This window comes from Tamandua tetradactyla, chromosome X (genome assembly GCF_023851605.1).
Source record: "Tamandua tetradactyla isolate mTamTet1 chromosome X, mTamTet1.pri, whole genome shotgun sequence".
NCBI classification, from domain to species: Eukaryota; Metazoa; Chordata; class Mammalia; order Pilosa; family Myrmecophagidae; genus Tamandua; species Tamandua tetradactyla.
Window position 1 is genome coordinate 168,089,135 of NC_135353.1, and position 18,073 is coordinate 168,107,207.

At 42.0% G+C, this 18,073-nt stretch overlaps 1 protein-coding gene and 1 long non-coding RNA gene across 8 annotated transcripts in view; one reads left to right on the forward strand and one right to left on the reverse strand.

The window, feature by feature from the left end:
• LOC143670722 (uncharacterized) overlaps positions 1-5,398 on the reverse strand; it is a 262,410-nt gene extending 257,012 nt beyond the window's left edge. For all 3 annotated transcript variants that reach the window (XR_013169440.1, XR_013169442.1, XR_013169441.1), the window contains exon 1: positions 4,296-5,398. This is a non-coding gene — a long non-coding RNA (uncharacterized LOC143670722). The remainder of the gene's footprint in view (positions 1-4,295) is intronic.
• PNPLA4 (patatin like domain 4, phospholipase and triacylglycerol lipase) overlaps positions 5,095-18,073 on the forward strand; it is a 28,566-nt gene continuing 15,587 nt past the window's right edge. For 2 of the 5 annotated variants that reach the window (XM_077145644.1, XM_077145648.1), the window contains exons 1-4: positions 5,368-5,518; positions 6,664-6,856; positions 10,607-10,701; positions 10,858-10,993. In XM_077145644.1, the coding sequence (XP_077001759.1) occupies positions 5,499-5,518; positions 6,664-6,856; positions 10,607-10,701; positions 10,858-10,993 (444 nt within the window). In that variant the 5' untranslated portion in view covers positions 5,368-5,498. The other 3 variants (XM_077145647.1, XM_077145646.1, XM_077145645.1) reach the window with 3 other exon arrangements.

An 18,073-nucleotide genomic window follows, 5' to 3' on the forward strand; every position in this document is an offset into this window, starting at 1 on the left:
TTACATTATGCTTGTCTTAGAAATTCAGTGAAGAAGGTATAATGTTTTGAAATTGTGTGTTAAAGCCTTATTTATTTATTTAAATATGAGATCTTTGTGCATTTTTTTTTTTTTTTGGCACGGGCAGGCACAAGGAATCGAACCTAGGTCTCTGGCATGGCAGGCAAGAACTCTGCCACTGAGCCACCACGGCCCACCCTAAATAGCAGATCTTGACGTGAACATTGACTAAATGGTGACTATATATCTTTTCCAAAATGCCTTCTGATGGTATGCTTTGAAGTAAGAGATTACAAAAGAGACATTTGGGATTACTTCTTACTCTACCAAATGCTTTTGGTACAGAAGAAAGATCACCATTATTGTCACTGCTGTCAAAAACAAACATTTATTTAGCATCTACTTCTCTGACCTTGCATATAAAATAAGATACTTGCTACAACTCTAAGAGTCACAGCTTCATACAGGGAAATTTATCAGAGAGAACATTTGTGCCTTTTACAATGACTTGGCAAGCAAGAGCCTTGAACTGTAAAACAACCAGAATAACCCTTAAAGTTCAAAGAAGACAAACAAAATCACTGTCAAGCCAATGCTGAATAACTTATGCCAAATAATATTTACTGTTCATTTAAACATATCTAATATTAAAACTAAACTTTCCAATGCAACAAACATTACTATTGAATTCTTATTTGCTTGGGGGAAAAGACTGGTTTAATGAATATATATCACACAGTTTAATATATCTAGAGGAAGAATTCCCAATTTTCCTGTTTTAAATAGAGATTATCACTGCATTTTTGCTTTTGTTTAATTCAACAAATATTTACTGAATACAGTAGTGGACGTGATCACTTAGACCGCCAAACCTCTTCCTCGGGAGACTTCCACACCTCCATTCATATTTGTCCACTGCTGCAGGCTACCTCTAAGCCCACTCACGGGCTCAGCTCACAATTGCATTACAATTAGTTCATCACAGTGATCTGCCCAGGGATATGGAATGTGAAGAAAACAGAACCATCAGGAACCCTTTCCATTTCTTTTTCCATTTCCTTTTTCTATTTCTTTTTCTCTTAGCAACCAAAAGCAGATATGAATAATATTGTCAGAAAGTGGTTAAATATATGCAGAAATAATTTAACAAAGGAGTAGAGTTTGATTTAAGTTTGAAGGATAAGCAGGATTTCATGGAACAGGGGAAGGAGAAAGTACATTCCAGCAAGAAAAAAAAGGCCACTAAAAGTAGAGAGCTTATGTCAGAATTTTTCTTCTGTTTTTTTTAGTGCCTAGCCTGGTCTGTGCCATATATTAGAAATTAAACAAACTGTATTAATGAATGAGCAAAGACATGGAGATAAATGATGATAAATGTGATTTATTTGGATTAAAGACCTTGGTCAATAGCTTGATCCCCATTTATAATGCTACTTCTAATGGAAATTATGTTCTTTTTTACAATAACCTACTTTATGATAGCACTTCCAGGAAAACAGGCAATCAAAAAGAGTTAGTGTTGTATTTGATAAATGGGGAAAGGGTGGTTTTAATTAATTGCAATGCTGGCTTACTGTTCTTTTTCTTTTCAATACAAGAACAAGCCCCCTAAATGCTATAACTAAACAAATTCATACATCAAATTTGTTAAAGAATTTTTCCACTTTGGGGTAAAATTATACATATCCAACTATGAATACATTTAGAAATTCTGACCAGAGAAAGAGTTAATCAAAAGAAGTAACAATATCTGAGGTTCATGGCCCCAGATTAGCACAATATTGGCACCTCCTAAGAGCCTAGGATCCCATCGATTCATATGTGAATAAGTCGAGGGAAGGAAGGGCCATGTTCAGGCTTTGGAATCAGAAAGACCTGGGCTGAGAATCTCTCTCTGTGCATGGTCAATGGAAACTGTTTTAGCTCTTAATTCCCATCTAGGATAAATACAGGATAGTCTTATAAAATCCATCTATTACAAAATTCATCCTTGTTGTGAAAGGTATATGAGACTATGGGTATGAATTACTGACATGTAATAAATACTCAGTGTGGTAATTACTGACAATTATTAATAAGATTCTACTAAATAGAAAAGCAAGGCATTTTGCCAAAAACTAGACAGACTGAAATGCTTATTTTGTCTCTGAATTAAGGTGATTAGGTAATCAGGATATTTCTTTCCCTAATACCCTCGAAATGATTAGACCCTGTACTGTACATTAGAGTTCAGTATTTTGGTGAATTTGATGACGGATAATGTACTGAAACTGTTAATATGTTCATCACTTATTTGACATTGATATTTGTTGGGGGTTGAAGCATGTCCCCTACAAAAGACATGTTCAAGTTTTAATCTGCATTTCTGTGGGTGAGAACCCATTTGTAAACAGGACCTTTGAAGATGTTATTAGTTAACGTATGGACTCATTTGTGTACAGGAACTCTGAATATCTTATTTAGATAAAGCCAAATTGATTCAAAGTGGGCCTTAATCCATATGACTGGAGTCCTTGTAAGGCAGAGGAAATTTGGATGAAGTCAGGCAGAGAAAGTTACGGGAAGAGACCAAGGAGACAGATCACCAAGTGAGGGAGGCAGAGATACAAGCTAAGGAACTCCAAGGATTGTGGCAAGTCAGCACAAGAACAAGACAGATTCTGAGGGAAAGCATGGTCTACTGAGAACTTGATTGTGGACTTCTGGCCTCCAAAATGGTGAAACATCAATTGCCTTTGTTGAAGCCAAACTACTGTGTGGTATTTGTCACAGCAGCTCTGGTAAACTATCATTTCCCCAACAATCAAATACACTGCAAGTTACTTGAAGATAACAAGAAGGACTGTATCAATTCTTCTGTATAAACTGTGGACCATGAACTGTCACATCAAGGGTATAACTGTCTCGCAAAAGTATACGTGGCTGGTGTTTAGGGTAGCAACAAAAGTTTTCTTTGAATGGTATCTGGTAACATTTGGGCCTCTGATTCACTGGTCCTCTCATCCCTACCCCCAGCTACCAAGGATGTGAACCCTTTCCTAAAAATATGTATTCTAAGCATAAAAACTTTGAAAGCTTATTTGCTCTTAGACTTACCTTAAACATTAATTGCAAGCACTCCAATTAAGTAATTCTAATACAACAGAAACAAAATATGTGCAATCTGTTTTTGATCAGCCTAATGTATAATATTTTATTTGGGACCCTTTGCATTTAGTTAAATAAAAATAAATGTAAAAATGAAGCTTATAAGTTAATGTTACATTTCTTACATGTTCCACTTTAATAAAAGTAGTTTAATATATAGTTTCAAGGCCATATTAAAAACATCTGTAGGTTATCATATACTTGCAGAAGTCCTGAATCATAAATAAACTATATTTATTAAGAATGTTCATTTTGAATTTGTTTTCAGATATTATCAAACCAAAGACCTTTTTCTTGAAATGCCATGATTTATTCTCCTGGTTTTCCAAACAGGAGGCATGTTCTCTTTGATCAAAAAGATCAATTGAATTTAAGATGAAATGATTAAAATAGATCAATTTTATCCCAATATGGATGTGGCTCCAACGCTCAACTGAATAGCCTCATTTCTAAGGAAATAACATGTGTGATTACACATATATGCATGTGTGTATATGTATGCATATATGTACACACATCAAATTTACATTTTTAAAAAAGTTACTTTGTGTTGAAAGGATTCACCCAGTCTTAAGTATTTTTCTCTTTTATATATCTCTAATAGTATGACAGCAGTCGACTGTAATGGAAAAGCATTTATATTATTAGCGGGCATGAAATTTGATCGCAAGATTTAGAAACTCATTCCCAATTAGCCTAAACAAAACAAGACAAGAATGGGAGGGGAGTCGGGTGGGAGGGAGTTGGGTGATCACAACTGCAACCATAGGCCCAACAGAATACATCACATCTGGCTTGCTCTCTCTGGCTCCCTCTCTCATTAGGAGATTCCTAATTCTGATTCCTACTATGCCACCTTTATTTTTGTTCAAGTGCAGAATCTAATTCAGGAGACCTCGGCTGGGGCCTAGAATTCTTCCCTTTTAATAAGCTTCCCAAAGGATGCTGCCGATAGAAGGACCCAGTCAACCACAAGGAGTTAGAGGGCAAGAACGAAGGACTGAAGAAGGATGTCCTAAATTTTCTGATGTCCCTTCACCCTCCCATCACTAAATTCTGACGATGGTAAAGATTCCATAAAATGATGTAGTTATGCTATGCTTAGGCATTAGGCTCTTTTTCAGGATCAGCTGTGTAAGACTACTTACAAGAATTAAGAAGATAATCTCTTCGTTGATCATCACATCCGGAGCTCTCCATACAGAAGGTGTCCTGGGCCAGCGGGGGAAAAAGCGCAAAGTGGCGATCTAGGGCGTGCCCCTCCTTCCTGTTTTGCTTAAGGCAAAGACAGTCAACCGCATTTCCCATGTTCCTTTTCCTAACTGCAGTGCGTGTAAATCTTTGAGAACCTGGAGATCCTCCAGCTGGGATGTCTGGGGATTCCTTTACGCTGTCATTAGGATTAGACATGGAAGTTTTCCTTTAGGAGAAAAGGTGTCAGAGTTCTTTAAATCTGGGTGGTGAATGTCAGCCAGCTTGGCCACCATTTTAGGTTGCTTCTTAAGTCTGACCAGTGGTGCCACAGGACGGAACGGCAACTGTTAAAGGTTTGTTGAACGGCACGAGTTTTACAGTTTATCGCCAACGCGAACTTCATCCCATTTTGCAGACAAGCTACCCAGAAAACTGAGAGAAGTTATACAACATGCCAGACGTCAAACAGCCTAGCACAGATTGAGGTTGTGAACGCTCAACGACAGTCTGGGTTTTCCAGTAACTTCTTAAAGAAAACACAAAGGCAAGCTTCAGAAATCTGTGAGGCGTCGAGTGCCGACCTATACCCTGAAAGGCGCCCAGTGGAACAGCCGAATGGCCCAAAAAGCGCGCGGGCGTGAGAGAGAGGAACCACTTCCGGGAGGCTGAACTCAAGAAGGACAAACACTTCCGGTACGAGCAAATGCGGGTCATTCAGAGTCAGCTGGTTCACCGCTTAGTGCCGGCCCCCGGGTGGAGTTTATTGGTTCCCAAGGACAAAAAGGCGTCCCTAGGCATCGCCAGTTAGCTGGACTCTACGCAAGAATGCTTTATCCCTTGTCCGCGCTCTGAACTACCCGCATGCGGCAGCTGAATGGGCGCCGCCATGTTGGGTTTAGCAATTTAAATGGAGAAGGCGGGTCAGCCGGAGGCCCTGATCGGCGTGATGACATCACAGACGCGCGGGGAGAGCTACGTCTGAAGCTTTTGTAGGAAGTGTCAGCGCCGAGCCGTGATTGGTGGGAACTTATTGAGTGACGTCCCAGCACGTCTCCTGAATGAAGGGCGGGGCGTTCAACGCGGAAGTGCTTCCTCCCGCCTAGATAGGACGGAATGCGAGGCCGGTCCCTGGGGCAGACCCTGGTCCCGCGAGGCTGATGTGGGAAGGCGGGTCAGGGTGGGTTGCGGGTGTGTGGGGAGGGGGCGGGGGGCGAGGGGCGGTGACCCCCGCCGGGGCACCCTCAGGACTCCGGCGACCCCGGACTATCTGGAAACTGACTACCCTCCCCCGCCGCCTCCCCGATCTGCAGAAATTAAGTAAAATCCGGGGCTCCGCCGGGAGGGCATTTGCGGAACAGTGACCCCGATTCTCAGCAAACGCCAACGTCGCCAGCAGTGCCCGGGCCTCCTTCCCTCACAGGCTCTCCCGGGACAGCAGGAATGAGTGTCCTTAGGTCGCTCGTCCAGGCCCGAGGGATGCGCCTGATCTGAAAGTCCTTGAATCGCCCCCCCACTACCACCACCGCACCCGCAGGAGGTCCTGAGGGTCGCAACAGAGTGGGCAGCGCGCGGCAAGATTTAATTCAAATGCTGGTGTCCACCGAGGCTTCAGAAAACAGTTTTATGTTTAGATTTGTCGCAGATAAAAAGAAATGTGTCCATTTCTTTGAGCCTTCACTTGCCTTTGCAAATCGTGACGTCAGTTTATCTGGAGGGCAATGAAAACATGCAAATATAGATTGCGCTATTGGGTAATTGCTTCTTGCGTTAATAAATAATTGCTTTTTGCATTATTGAATAACTGTGAGTATCGATTTTTAAAAATATGCTTACAGTGAATATGGGGAAGGGTAGCAGAAACCTACGTTTGAAATTCATTATTGCACTTGCAAAGAGCAAATGTGTCGTCTGAAATTTGCTACACTGTTTAGTAATTTTACCTTCTCACGTCATAGCAAAAAAAAATTGTTTCAAAAGATCAATAACAAAAAAACGAATGCCTTGCCAACTGGGATGTATATATCGTTTTCATGCCAAGTACTTGAATAATACATGGCATAATGTATGTACTGAACAAATACGGAATGTTGTAAATCCTTTTTCTTTTTTTTGAAAGAGGATTATTTTGGGTCAATATGAGAGGGGAAAGAAACGTTTCACGAAAGTTACGGGTGTTTAATTAGAATTAATTGAAACAGTTATACTTAAAATAGTTAAAACAGGATTATATGTTAAACCCTTGCCACTAGGGTCAGCCCAGAACTACAGGGCACGTGGGATAAATTAAGCCATTTACAGCATTTTCCATTTTTGTGTTGGCAGTGTCGCAGCTAGAATGAAGCACATCAACTTGTCCTTCTCGGCGTGTGGGTTTCTGGGCATCTACCACCTGGGGGCAGCATCTGCACTCCGCACCCACGGCAGAAAGCTCCTGAAAGCTGTCAGGGCCTTCGCTGGGGCCTCTGCGGGAGCCTTGGTGGCTTCTGTCCTGCTGACCGCACCAGAGAAGATAGAGGTAACTCCATAGTAACTAGGCTGTGTTCCTCCTCAAGAAATGAAGACAAAACAGCAAAGACGAGGGTTCACTCTGCTGCATTTTAGTAGCTCAGGAATGATCCTTTGTCTGTAAAACAGAAAAAGTTGAGACTTTTCTTTTAAAATTTCATCATTAGGGATCTGTGCTCTGGTTTTACAACAGAACATTATTTTGAGTGACAATGAGAGGAGGAAATGAAATGCCTTGCTTTACAGTTGGGGTTTTATTTAGTCTTGAGTTTCCAACCCTGCTTCTGGCAAGGAAAGGATATTTCTTCATTGTGATGGGCAAAAGAGTACAGGGATGTTTTCAAGGCCTTCAACATGTGATGGCTAACTGGGCTCAATCCTCTTTACAAACGGGGATATACATACAAATGTGGCATACTGTTCCCTTTAAGAAGGATAATGTGGACATTTGATTTGTTTTAAATTCTCACAATAAGAAGAAAGCTCTGAATTCCAAGCAGTTTACTCAGAAGTAATACAAATAAGCTTATCAGTGTTTTAAAAAATCTCTCTTCTGCTCTCTAGACGGTGGTCATGCGTTTTCTGGCTGTGAGAGCTTGTCTATGTGGGTAGAGAATATATTTATTAGTTACTTAACACACTCTAGTGGTTTTAAGTGATCGTAGAATAACCGAGGTTTAACACATTCATGCTCAAGAATAAATTTGTCGTACTTAACATTTTAAATTTTCAAAGTTTTAAGTATCATAATCTCATTCTCAAATCTGTTGTCACCTGTTTATGGAAGGGGAACTGTATTTCAGGCCACTGGATAATAACTATTTAGATGACAGACTAAGTAAATAAGTCTGCTATCTTTTCTTCTCCAGTCTTTAGATTGCTGATTTACAGGAAACTAGGGAAGTGATTAAAACAGTAGAAATTACACAGGATGAGAACTTGAATCCAAGGAAAGTATAAGTAAAGGGCAGCAATTCCCCCAAACTAGCAGAATCTTAGGCTTTGAATTGCAGGCTAGCTCCTTCCCAGAACTTGCTTTCCTTTCTGCACCAGCCTGTTGGCCGCTTGAGCTTCTAGCATTGTCTCCTGCTCTTTTGTGAAGTCCTCCCTTCAGGTGGGACAAATCCCGGGCTTAGCAGTTGGGTAGACTTGGTTTCAAATCCTCTGTAAATTTAGAAATGAGTTAAGGGTGATTTAGAATTAACATGATTTGTAAGTACTGTAATAATTGACTTCACTGAAATTCTGTGACATTGAATGAGTGTTACCTAAATTTGAAACTGGTATCTTCATATTTTCAAATCAGAGTGCCTGAATTTTACTTATTTTTTCATTAAATTGGTAATTCCGCTGATTCCTATTGTGTTAGGTTAAGTTAGGGTAAGTCTTTATGGGTAACTTGTGTGAGAAGGTGGAAAACACTCCCCTTATTTTCCTAGAGCATCTTCATTTCTCCTTTCTAAAAACAAGTCTTTGGCCATTTGACTGAAGGCGTCTTTTTGTTCTTGTTCTTTTTTGGTGTATGAAATATACCACTTGTAGGTTCACTTTTAGTTTTTTTTGGCAAACTATTTTCTACTTTCTCAAATTAGTCTTAGTTCATTTCTTGCTAATAGGCTGAGTTCCTCCAGTTTTGCACTATTGTGATGAATGTGTGAGTAATTAACACAGCTCTGAATTTCTGCTTGCACAGTTATGAGAAGCACCTGATGCAGGGTGTATTTTAGGTGGAATACAAATTTAGACATTGGGATGTAAGAGTTCCTGTCAATTTGCAAGGCATGGTGTTAGAAACAGCAGAGAACACACAAAAATGTAAGTCCATTCCTCATCGTTGATAAGCCTACCATCTCATAGAAGAGAGAGTATGTGTGTGTATGTGTGTGTAATTAAAATTAATATAAGAAGATTAGCTAAGTGGGCAGTCCAGCTTAGCAGAACCAATTTGGGCAATTGGTTCTTACCTAGAAGCCTACAGTCGCTTCCTGACCTTCAGGTCTTCACCCCCTCCTGCACTTTCCAGTCCATCCCCCTGCAGCGGAGTGATGACCTCCTTCCCCTACATGAAGACCCCACTCTTCCAGGGGCTCCCTGTTGCCTTAGGCTCGAGTCCAGGTTTCAGGTCATGACTCCCATGTCTCTGTGTGACTCAGCCCTCCTTGGGCTTCCTGCAATGCAGCCAGATGGAGGCCACCTTGCACATCTGTGCCCTCTCCAACTGTCCTTGCTCTTTTCTTTGACTATTGTGCTCTTACCCCCCCATCTCCCGTCCAATTCCTATTCATATTTCAGTTCCCAGCTTAGCTGTCTTGTTGGAGGGAATCTCTTGTGGACCCCCTGAAGTTGGAGTTCAACGTCCACTGTATGAGATTCCGGTGGCCACTGTAGCAAATTACCATAAATTCTGTGGCTTAAAACAACTGCCATTTATTCTGGGGGTCAGACTTCTGATATGGATATAGGGGTTTTGCTGTGCTAACATCAGGCTTTTGGCAGGATCACACTCCCTCCAGAGGCTCTAGGAGAAAATCTGTTCCCTTCCCTTTTCCAGAGTCTGGAGGCCTCCCACATTCCTTGCTATGTGGCCCTTTCCTCCTTCTTTAAATCCAGCTGTGTAGCTTCTTCAGCCCTCTCTCTGACTGTGGACCTTCTGCCTCCCTCTTCCACTCATAAGGACCCTTGTGATGACATTGGGCCCACCAGCGACTCCAGGATACCCTCCCATCTACAGAGTTCCTTTTGCCATGTAAGGCATCATATCCACAAGTTCAGAGACTAGGACATAGGCGTGCTGGGAGGGCATTATTCTGCTGACAACCCCCCTCCTCGGTGCTCTTATGCTGTCATGCCTTACACACCGAGGCTCTCACTGTCCCATGGAGCAGGAGTCTTACCACCTACTACTTACCTTCTGCATCCCTCCCAGGAGAGCAGTGCAGGTCTCGTGAGGGCAGGCTCTCATTGCATCTCATTTGAGCTTCTGAATCCCAGGACCTACCCCTGTGCCTGCGCCTGGTTGGTTACAAATTGAAGGAATCAATACATGAAAGACAGACCTGGGTTCAAATTCTGACTCTGACCCTCATTTTCATTGAAATCTTGGAAAAGATGCTTAATCTTTATCTTCAAGCCTCAGTATTCTTATCTGTAAAATGGGGGCAGTTATACCCTCCTTACCTTTACCTGTAAAGATGAACTGACAGAGTCAGCATTAATGGTTCCCAACCCAGAGTCCCCTGGAGACTTTTATCAAGTCATTAACCTCTAAAGACTTAGCACGTGCAGACTGTTGTCATCAGTCATTTCTATTATTTCTGCTCTTAGTATTGTAAATAATAATCAGTGCCATTACAGAACTATAAATGAAATGTTTCTGAGGTCACCCAGTTGGGGTTGGAGAGGAGGATGATTGTGTTCTGGGCTCTGTGAATTAGAATTGGGCTGTGAAGGATTTTCCAGATGTGGGTGAAGGCCATTTAGAGGTGTGATCAAAATTATTTTTAAAAAAGAACCTGAATTCAAAGAACGCAGAGCTTGGAGAAAATACCAGTGTGGTCCAGAATAGGATTTCTGTGACAGAGTAGCAGTCTCTAAAGCAAGAATGGTGGGTGAGGAGCAGGTCAAGTGAAGGAGGTGTGGAGACTCTCAGGTGTGGCTTTAGATTTGTAGGGTCCTAGTGAGTTAGGTAGTCAGCACAGAGTTTTGGAACTGGAATAAATTTTTGAGAAAACACAGCCTCCTTTTTCATTTCTTTTTTCAGGAATGTACTGAGTTTACCTACAAGTTGGCTGAAGAAACTAGAGGGCTGTCTTTTGGTGCAGTCACACCCGGTTATGACTTTATGGCACGGCTGAGGTACATCTAGTCCATTTCCTCCTGAAAGTGCATGAAGACAGAGTGTTGATAACATCTTGTATAAACTGTGGCAAGCTCAGCATTCTCTCTCCTAAAATATTTACAGTGTGTTCAATAATTAAAGGTGAATAATGCCAAGCACTTTGTCTTCTTCAGAGGCGGAATGGAGTTAGTTCTCCCCACCAATGCTCACGAGCTAGCCCAGAATCAACTGCATGTATCCATCACCAACACCAAGACCAGGGAAAACCTCCTGGTCTCCCATTTTTCCTCCAGGGAAGACCTCATCAAGGTAAGAAAGGTCCAGTACAGATTTGAGGAACTTAGCAGTCCTGTGAGAGAGCTGCCATTTAAATGCTTCATGCAGATAATGAGCATTATCACATCCCTTAGACCTGGTGGCTTATCTCATGCCTGATGGGTAATCTGTGCTCACTAAATTATGTGTTGGGTGAAAAGATCAGCCAGGGCCCCTCAAAGTTGGCTCCTCAAGACGTGTGGATCACCTTTACCTGTGACGTTTGACCACAGGTTTGTTAAGCAGCTCAGGAGAGATAATAATAACTTACATTTGTGCAGCTGCTACTTCGCAGCTCATGTAAGACTTTTTTTTACAGATATTACCTTCTTTGATCCTTCGACAACTCTGTAAGTCAGGTTGAACAGGCTTTATGACTGCCATTCATTTATTTCTTCTAACAGAAGAAGAAATGGGCAGAAAGATGTTAGATGCCATGTCCACAGTTATATGAATTACAAGTAGGAACCAATCTTGGAACCCACGTGGCTTTAACTTTTCAGCCTAATGTCTTGTTTGTTCCTTCCATTGTGGTTTTTTTTGAAGTACTGAAAATGCTCTAAAATTGATAATGGCGGTGAATCTGTTATGTTTTGATGCCTTTCTGTCTAAACACATTTGAAAGTTAGTTGGTGGAAAGCCCATTATCTCTGGGAAATCAGCAGCGAGCAGTGTGCTGACTAAGGTCATACATTCAATGTATGTTGAATGGGAGATTTTTTTTCCTTAGAAGAGCTGTGTAGATTTCTCTTTTTCCTTTTGTGTGAATCATGGCAAGCTTCAGGTAATATGAAGAATGCATGTTTTGATACAGCAGAAGGTAATGGATTGAACATGAGATAAGAATTCTTTATAGATTATAAATACATCGATTTCTGCTATCATGCAAATGCTCATACTTTGAAATACCTAAGGAAACATTCAACTACAAGTAAATTTACTTTGCACCTTCATAGATTAGAACTTTTGTACACCCTGTACCAATTATGCTAGGCTCTCATTTATCCGAAGTCCTTACATCATAGAAAAAGATCATTTTCTTTGGTCTCATGGTATTCTTATGCAGAGCTAGACAATATGAAGGCAAAAGCCAGTCCAGCCAGCCTTGAATGGCCACATATTGGCAATGCTTAGTACAGATCCATAAACCTCAAACTAAGTTGAAATACCTCTTCTGGTTTTCATGGGAACAATGAAATTCTTCCCTCACTGGAATTTAAGTGCCAACAAGGCAGGGATTTCTTTCTGTTTTATCCGTTATTGTCATAGCCACAAAGTAGATGTCTAATCAATATGTGTTAAGTGAGGGAATATGAAGGAATGAATAAATAAATGAACTAAGGTGGCATATATTACAAAGTCCTAATTAGAAAGGAGGGAAGGGATGAAGGAAGGAAGGAAAGGAGGGAGGGAGGGAATGTGGTCAGTGGAAAAATGCCCCCAGCCCCCAAAGATGTCCCCTACCTAATCCCCATCCTGATCCCTGGAACCTGTGAGTATGTGACCCGACATGGCAAGAGGGCCCTCTAAGGACCCTTTTGGTACGTTAAGGATGTTCAAATGGAGCGAGGATCCTAGCTGGACTTGGTGGAGTCATATGAGTCCTTAGAAGCAGAGAAACATTCCCTGTTGTGGTCAGAGATGTGGCAGCTTGATGACGATTCAAGGTGCCTTCGCTGCTTCTGAGATGTGGGGGCCATGTGAGGGATGGGATGTAAGCTCACCCCCAGCCCTCAGTCGTACAGCTGCATGGACCCAAATTCTGCCCACACCCGACGAGCAAGGGATTAGATTCCTCCCTAGAGCCTCCAGAAAGGAGTACGGCCCTGTCAACACTTGATTTTAGACCACCAAGACCTATGGTTGTCCTCATTATAAGATGATAACCTTGCATTGTTTGAAGCCACTTAGTTTGTGATCATTTTTTACAGCAGCTGTAGAAAATTATTGTAGTGAGTAAACATGATTTTCTTCCTATTTCCTTTGTTTTGAATGATAACTGTTGGGAGAATTGGTGTAATTATTTGAGTTCACTGAACAGAAGAGAAATAGGTAAGAAAAATATATAATGCCTTGTGAGAAGAATATTGAATAATTAACATTTATCCTAGGTTATACAAGGAATATTTTAAATGTTTAGTAGAAGAAAGCTTTAGCCTTTTTCAGAACTGGAAAAAAAAAAAGGTAGGATGGCTAGCTCCTTGACAGCAGATTAGGTCTGTACAAATGAATGAAATACTTGTGATGTATTTAGCCAGAAAGAAAAAGAATGGGTGGAAGCTACAAATGAGAGAGAAAAAGAAAAAGCATGAATGGGAAAGAAAATACATCCCCCCTCTGGGAGTGATATTTTCAGTGTCCTTTGTTTTGATTAAAGCAGAGGCTGCAGGGAGGAAATTGTCTGGGATGGTGCTGTGTAGTGTGGTTGTTCTGGCTGGTTAGGAGGAGGGGAAGGGGACGAGGCAGGGGGGAAGGAAGAGGAAGGGGGAGGAGGAGGGGGAGGAGGAGGAGGGGAGATGGAGGAGGGGAGGAGGAGGAGGAGGGGAGGAGGAGGAGGAGAGATGGAGGAGGGGAGATGGAGGAGGGGAGATGGAGGAGGAGGAGGGGAGATGGAGGAGGGGAGGAGGAGGAGGGGAGATGGAGGAGGGGAGATGGAGGAGGGGGAGGAGGAGGAGGGGAGATGGAGGAGGGGAGATGGAGGAGGGGAGGAGGAGGAGGGGAGATGGAGGAGGGGAGATGGAGGAGGGGAGATGGAGGAGGGGAGATGGAGGAGGTGGTTACCTGCAGGGTGTCCTGCTTCCCTTGGGTAGACTGGGTTTCCGGAGCACGGGAAGGAACTGCCTGGCAATAGGTCACTTCCAGGCTCCCAGCAGCTTTGAACACCTGGGGTCCTCAACTCACCCACTTGAATCAGCTTTCCAGTATCTGGGAATTCTGTAGATGAGAGAGACCAGTAAAGCGATGCGGGAGAGTCCCAAGTTTTGGTAATTTTAGCCTTTTTAAAAGCCTTGCTCCATATTGCATTATATATCCATTTTTTTATAGTCATTAATTCATTTATCTTAGCATTTACCAGTCAGATTTTTAAAAATGTTTAGCTGTTCATTATCTATCCATTGACTGCTACCCTTCATTGCAGACAGGCTGACTAGGTACCTGAATATCCAGTGAGAAGCTTGAAGCTTGAATTGTGTATTTTTGTGTGTGTGCGTGTGTTTGTACTTTAGGTCCTTTTTTCCTGTTCTCTGAGAGCACATCTTGCTTTGTAGGAGTTGCCCTGGATTCACATCTAGGTCTGTCATCTCCTGATGCCATCCTCTTGGACTAAAGGTTTTTGAAGCTCAGCTTTCTCATCTGTGAAATGGAAATAAGCTCATTAATGTTACTGTGGAGATTAGAGTAAAGCATGTAAAAATGTGTTTTAAATGGTGAAGTCATATATACATGTTAATTACAGCTCGCACTGAATGATGGATAATTTGATGATGATGAATAAGATAAGAATCCTTATACACTGCAGGGGCTGGTCAGGCTCCCCATATGCATCCTTCAGAATATTTTAAAACAGTGTTAAATCTCAGCTCCCTCTTTGTAGGCGGAGTGGGACTCACCCTTTCTTACAGATTTCATTCTTTAACCCTATACTATCATCTTAGGTCTTCATGAAAATGCACTCACATGTATATATACAATTTCCCAGAATAGAGGGCTACCCAGCTTTACAAGCATTAAACATTTGATTGTACACTTCTTTACTCTCGACTTTCTTCCTTTGCTTCTGTTTTGTGTGATGGTTCGTACTTAAATTGTATTAATTGGCCTTATTTTCAGGGACGTGAAAAATGATTCTCTCATTTGATAGCTGCAAGGCTCAGTTGAATATTTCCTGAGAACCCGTGCTGACCAGTTGCTTTCTGATCCATAGAATTCTGAATGCTGTGTCCATGGTGATTTAATTTATTTATTTCTATCCTTTGGTCACTGTTGTAAGGAAGACACTTGGCCTTCAGGCCTTTCATCCAGAATGATTGTGCCCTTCACCACCCTCCTCCCAGAAGAGACTGTGCTGGGCAGAGAAAAGCACGGACTGTGTCTGCTGCCAAACAGCTTCCTACTGTCGTGTGGTTAAGCCCGAGCCCCAGGAGGCCCCCTCCTCAAAATACCTCACCTTTATTTCCCAGCAATCAGAGAGGTACACTTCGGATGCCACACTCATTTTGGGAGGGAGAGAGGTGGAGACAGAAACATTCCCCGGGAAGATCAGATCCACTGACTGGTGGTCTCTGTGGGTCAGTTGTTTTTAAAGAGATCAGCACCAAGCTGAGTTCCATTTCTCCCAAAGAAAAAGGATAATGGAAAATGCAGTGCACCCAGCCTAGCCCTTGGGATCCTTGGTGAGTCCCAACCTTGGTTTCCTCATCTGTAAAGTGGAATTCATACTGTCCAAGCTACGCCATGCATTGTGATGAAGACGGAATGGGATAATACGTGTGAAACTGCTTTGTCAACTCTAAAATACTAATCGTGTGTGCTTGCTTGCTTCCGGGCTCCTTGCTCTCCTACCCCCATCTCAGCACCTCTGTCATTTTCCTCCTGAGTACCTAGCAGTTCCTGTACTTGTGAGGCTTTCTACATATTAACCCCCGAATGTCCAAGCATGTACATTTCATAGAACAACTCGTTCACTTTAACGTCCAGATTTTATTCTTGGGCTACTCTTCTTCAAAAGGAAAAAAATGCAAGCAAATTTTAATAATAACCTACAGCAAGGCATAATTAGGGAGGTAAACCTTTGTTTAAAGAAAGTCATATGCCACCTCCACCTCCTCATCCAAATGAAAAGTTTTAAATCCAATTAACCAACCCTGTGTCATGTCACGGTGGCATATACCACTGATTCTTTGAATTGGTCAACATCATTTAATTTTTCACACTCAAGACCAAGGCACAGAAATGATGCCAAATAGTCTTTTGACAAATGTACATGCTCTTTAACATACCCAGAAAGCTTTAGGGTGGAATGGTGTCACTGGCTCTATTGGGAAGACCTATGTTCGTTCTAGTGCTGTGTTCTAAGTTTCCTTGCACATGCGGAGAATGCTCTTGAAGCAAAATCTTCTCTATGTTTATCCTTGTGAAGGTGAAATAAGCACTGAAGTGAAGGTTGGTTGTTATCTTGGAAGGACTGGGGGAGATCAATTTCAATCTGTCTTTGAATTTCAGGGACACTAGCAGGTTCCATATAAGCAGCCAGCTTCTCCTTAAACTCTGTAGCAAACTTTAGGCATAAGTGAAATTGTCAAGGATTGATTCTCTAGGGAAGCTAGGCCACATAATCTTCTAAAACACACTTTTTAGAGAAAATGTGAAATGAAAAGCACTAGTCAGAGCAGGTACTGATATGCACTTGACAATGCTTTATACGGTTGCTACAGGAAAGAATTAGCTTTTATTTTTATCACTGCATATTTAGTGAGAATGAACAAAAATCAAATCAGTGGCTTTGCGTGCATATAATGTTTCAGGTGCTTTACCAGGTGGTGGCGAATGAATGGCAGCCTCCATCCTATTTCAGAATTTTCCACCGTGGCCCCATGGACATTTGGGACTGGATACTTCTTTGCTGGGCAGGGGTGGGATGGGGGTGGGGGCTGTCTTGTTTACTGCAAGGCATTTAGCAGCATCCATGGCCTCTACTCAGCAGGTGCCAGTAGCACATCCTCCCAAGGTGGATTGAGGTCTAGGCTCTTCTCACCAGGAGGACACTGAGACCAGACCCACTAAATGCACACACTTAGGCAGAATATTTTATAAAGTGGCCTTAGAATGTCAGTCTTGATCTCCTTGCTCAGAAAATCCTATTTGCTTGCAATAAAATGGGAGTAAGCTGACAAGGAATAAAAAAAGCCGCTTAGTCCTTAACTATCTAAAGCTAATTTCCCCACTAAGCTTCGGTTGATATACAAATCTTCAGCCCATACTGGATGGCAAGCTCTGAAGGAAAAATACCTCATCTTGGAGGAGTGACAGATATTTTCCAGTTTGCTGCTCTTTTCGTATCATTTTGGAGGATTCTCACTGTTCTTATCTGTAGAAAAGTAATTGGATAACATTTTTCATCTGAACACCTCAAAACAGTTCCAGGCATTAACTCGTGAACCTCACATTATGCTTTGACACAGGGTAAAGAATAATTCTGGTTCTAAGGGTAGTGATTTTTTTTTTTTGAAGGGCACATATGTCTTTGCAGCATAATGAAATAAGTTGTTATATTTATAGTGGTTTGGGCCCTTTAAATAACTCTCAGTACTGCAATTTAACGATATGTGTGCTGTCTGCAAATTGTTCCAGTTATTGGTATGGCGGAATGTCACCTGTGCTGAATTACTTCATTAAGTAGTGACATTGTGCCTACAAAATATACCTAGAGTCTGTAATTATGTTTTTTAAAGGAGTACCCAATTGATGATAGGGCCAGATTTAGGTAGGGTGAATGCACTTACTGTAAGAGCCAACAGCCTTTCTCTAAAACAGTACCCAAGGGCAGAGGTGACCTGGTGGGTACAGGTGGGCTGAGGCGGTGGGAACTGGGGATGTGGTGTCTCTCCTGGCTGCTCCGTGGCTTTGCCAAGTATTCTAGTTTGCTAGCTGCGAGAATGCAATATACCAGAAACGGAATGGTCTTTAAAAGGGGGAATTTAATGAGTTGCTAGTTTATAGTTCTAAGGCTGAGAAAATGTCCCAATTAAAACAAGTCTATAGAAATGTCCAATCTAAGACATCCATCCAGGGAAAGATACCTTGGTTCAAGAAGGCCGATGAAGTTCAGAGTTTCTCTCTCAAGTGAGAAGGCACATGGTGAACACAGTCAGGGCTTTTGTCTTGGCTGGAAGGGCACATGGCAAACACGGTGTCATCTGCTAGCTTTGTCTCCTGGCTTCCTGTTTCATGAAGCTCCCCAAGAAGCGTTTTCCTTCTTCATCTCCAAAGGTCGCTGGCTGGTGGACTCTGCTTCATGGTGCTGCTCTCTCTGAATCTCCTATTCTCCAAAATGTTTCCTCTTTTATAGGACTC